General features: G+C 39.4%; 1 protein-coding gene across 1 annotated transcript; it reads left to right on the top strand.

Annotated features, from left to right (window-relative positions):
- Positions 1 to 59: 59 nt before the first annotated feature.
- On the top strand, positions 60 to 2,460 carry LOC107081116 (oxysterol-binding protein-related protein 7-like; the record flags this gene model as incomplete). The annotated part of the gene is made up of 5 exons (XM_015369328.1): positions 60 to 197; positions 272 to 335; positions 405 to 483; positions 2,062 to 2,206; positions 2,306 to 2,460. Coding segments are annotated over 5 exons (581 nt in total), but the record flags the coding sequence as incomplete, so codon positions are not given.
- Positions 2,461 to 2,739: the final 279 nt, after the last annotated feature.

The following is a 2,739-nucleotide window of genomic DNA, read 5'->3' as shown; positions in this document are numbered from 1 at the left end:
GGCCATAATTATACTGGATAGTAGAGAAATGATTATGATTTTTTTTTTTTTTTTTTTAGGTTTATGTGGCAGCATTCTCAATTTCTGGTTATGCTTGGGCATCTTGGAGAAATCGCTATAAACCGTTCAACCCTGTTCTTGGAGAAACCTATGAAAATCACCGGGAAGACAGGGGATTCCATTACATCAGTGAACAGGTAATATCAAAAGAAGTCATATGAGATTCATATTTAAAGAAGATGTGAAAAAAGTGTTTTATATACCTCGGCAGGTTAGCCACCATCCACCCATCTCAGCCTGTCATGCAGAGTCAGAAAATTTTACTTTCTGGCAAGGTAGGAACTTATTTATTGTATAGCTGAATATAACTGGCATAGAGAGTTAACAACTGTTTCTGTTCATAGATCAGAGGTGGAAAAACAAGTTTTGGGGAAAGTCGGTGGAGATAATCTCAACTGGATTGGTCAACGTTTCCCTGCCAAGGTGAGTCCCTGCCACTCTGATATACAAAAAAGAAATAGCCAGATGTAATATCTTCATTTGAGCCCACACTTCTATTGCTTACATGCATGTTCAATCAGCTTCAAGTGGCCCATGTTTTATGCATGGTGGTTTTGCCATAAAAGGATAAAGCAAACACACCTACATAAGTAGAGTTTTCTCTACACTTTTGCTGACCTGGAGGTCATGAAAACTTNGTGGTTTTGCCATAAAAGGATAAAGAAAACACACCTACATAAGTAGAGTTTTCTCTGCACTTTTGCTGACCTGGAGGTCATGAAAACTTACCCTTGTGTTGTGGCTGTATTTGTTTATCAAATCGAGGCCTAATTCCAAACAAGCCCCGAATACTAACCATGAGCACTAACCCTCTGTCTGCGTATTTCAACGGAGGTTTTCGCCACATTAGGTACTACCCCAAACCACATAGTGGGTAGGGGGAGTGGACTGTCCAGCCCTCAAATAGTGAGTCTGGATCAGTGCTGCCTGGCTGGAATTTGGCAGCAGGTGTAACAGCAACTTATTGGTGGAGGAATAAGGTTCTTCCAAATTCTGCGCTGACAGAATCACAACTTGGGTATATGAAAGAGTGTAGTTAATTCCAAAAAGGAAGGTCCTCTTTGAAATAGTTTTATCTGAACATGTACATTTGTTCTGAGAAAGAGGCAAATGTTTGTGTTTTATGTCATCCTGCGCCACAGAGCTACAGCAACAAACACGGGATGTCCCTGTGTTGCCAGAACAATGGTTATGGGGGGCCGTTTGTAAAGTTAAGCAGTCAAAAATTAGGAGCAATATTTATGATTTAGTGTGTTTTAGGAGGAAAAATAAGGGGGTGCCAGCTAAATATTTAGCTATTATGCAAATGTACTTCCCAAAAAGCAGAGGTGAACTACCAAAGTAAAAGCTTGGGAATCTATATTACAATACATGTCTTGGCCTCGCTAAGAGTTAGCTATCCAAGCAGCTAAACAGATACTCAGCAACTCCACAAAAGCAGATTCTTTGTTGTGAATTTACTGAATCTTTACTTTGTGAAAAGACGTTGCTTGAACAAGCATGGAAAGAAACTGTAACACATTAGGAGTGGAAGATGAAGGCAGCTGTCTCTGCTGCAGACAGGCTCAAACTGACTCCTGTAACACATCCTCTAACAACTTCCTGTCTAGCTGGATGTCAAAATAAAGGCCTCTAAAAATCGATTTTTATAATACGAATCAGAATAACAAGTAGTTACATTAGTCTTACTAAAAATGTAAGCCAATGAAAGTAGCATAAAAGAAAAATATAAAACAACAATATACACTAATATTTCCATAGCTGCGACTGGGACTTCATTGGGAGTGACCCTCGGTCAAGGATTAGTAATAAGGGGCTGGTTTGTGTTTCAGCCTGAGTCGCTGTGAAGAGAAAGCATTAGCTAACTTTTTTCCATCTTGATTTCATTCACTACCAAACCATGAATGTCATGTAGACATCACAAAAATATTTGAGTAAAATAACAAAATCAATTCTGTGTATGTAGGTATGGGGATCACTACGAATGGNCTGTGTATGTAGGTATGGGGATCACTACGAATGGAATAAGGCAGTGACCTGCATCCACAATGTACTGAGCCAACAACGCTGGTTGGAGCATTATGGCGAGGTGGTCATCAGAAATACAAAAAGTGACGTGTGCACCTGCAAGATGACCTTTGTCAAGGCAAGATATGATCATGGATGCATATTTTATTTTTCATTTTAATTTATTTTTGACTTGAGTGTTACAAATCAAATTTTTTGTTTTGATTTTCTTTTTTAGTCTCGCTATTGGAGCTCGGAGAACAGTAAGAACGAGATTCAGGGTGTTGTTTTGGACAAGGCTGGAGAGGTGGTCCATCGTTTTGGAGGCTTCTGGCATGAAGGCATCTTCTGCGACACCATGACTACACCAACCTGCATCTGGAAGCCCAGTGAGCAAATATTTTTTTTCTTTTTTTTGCATTAAGTTTTTACTGAAAGGAAAAGTCCAGTCAACAAGAAATAAACAATAGGTCACTATTTATACATAAAACTAATACGTTTGCAGTGTTTAATAAATTTAGCATTAATCAGTAAAAAATATGAATAATTTTCGTTGCAATTAGAGTCCAGGAGCGGCCATTTTTGCCCAAATATAGTACCTCACTCCTGCCATCTTCCGGCAGTGACGTCACGGTGCGGTAAGCCTAGCGCCATTCTCCCCGCTTTACAAGC

The sequence above is a fragment of the Cyprinodon variegatus genome, unplaced genomic scaffold (assembly GCF_000732505.1).
Source record: "Cyprinodon variegatus isolate N-32 unplaced genomic scaffold, C_variegatus-1.0 Scaffold2965, whole genome shotgun sequence".
NCBI lineage: Eukaryota > Metazoa > Chordata > Actinopteri > Cyprinodontiformes > Cyprinodontidae > Cyprinodon > Cyprinodon variegatus.
Note: the sequence above shows the minus strand (reverse complement) of the source record. Positions and strands in the feature narration are given on the sequence as shown.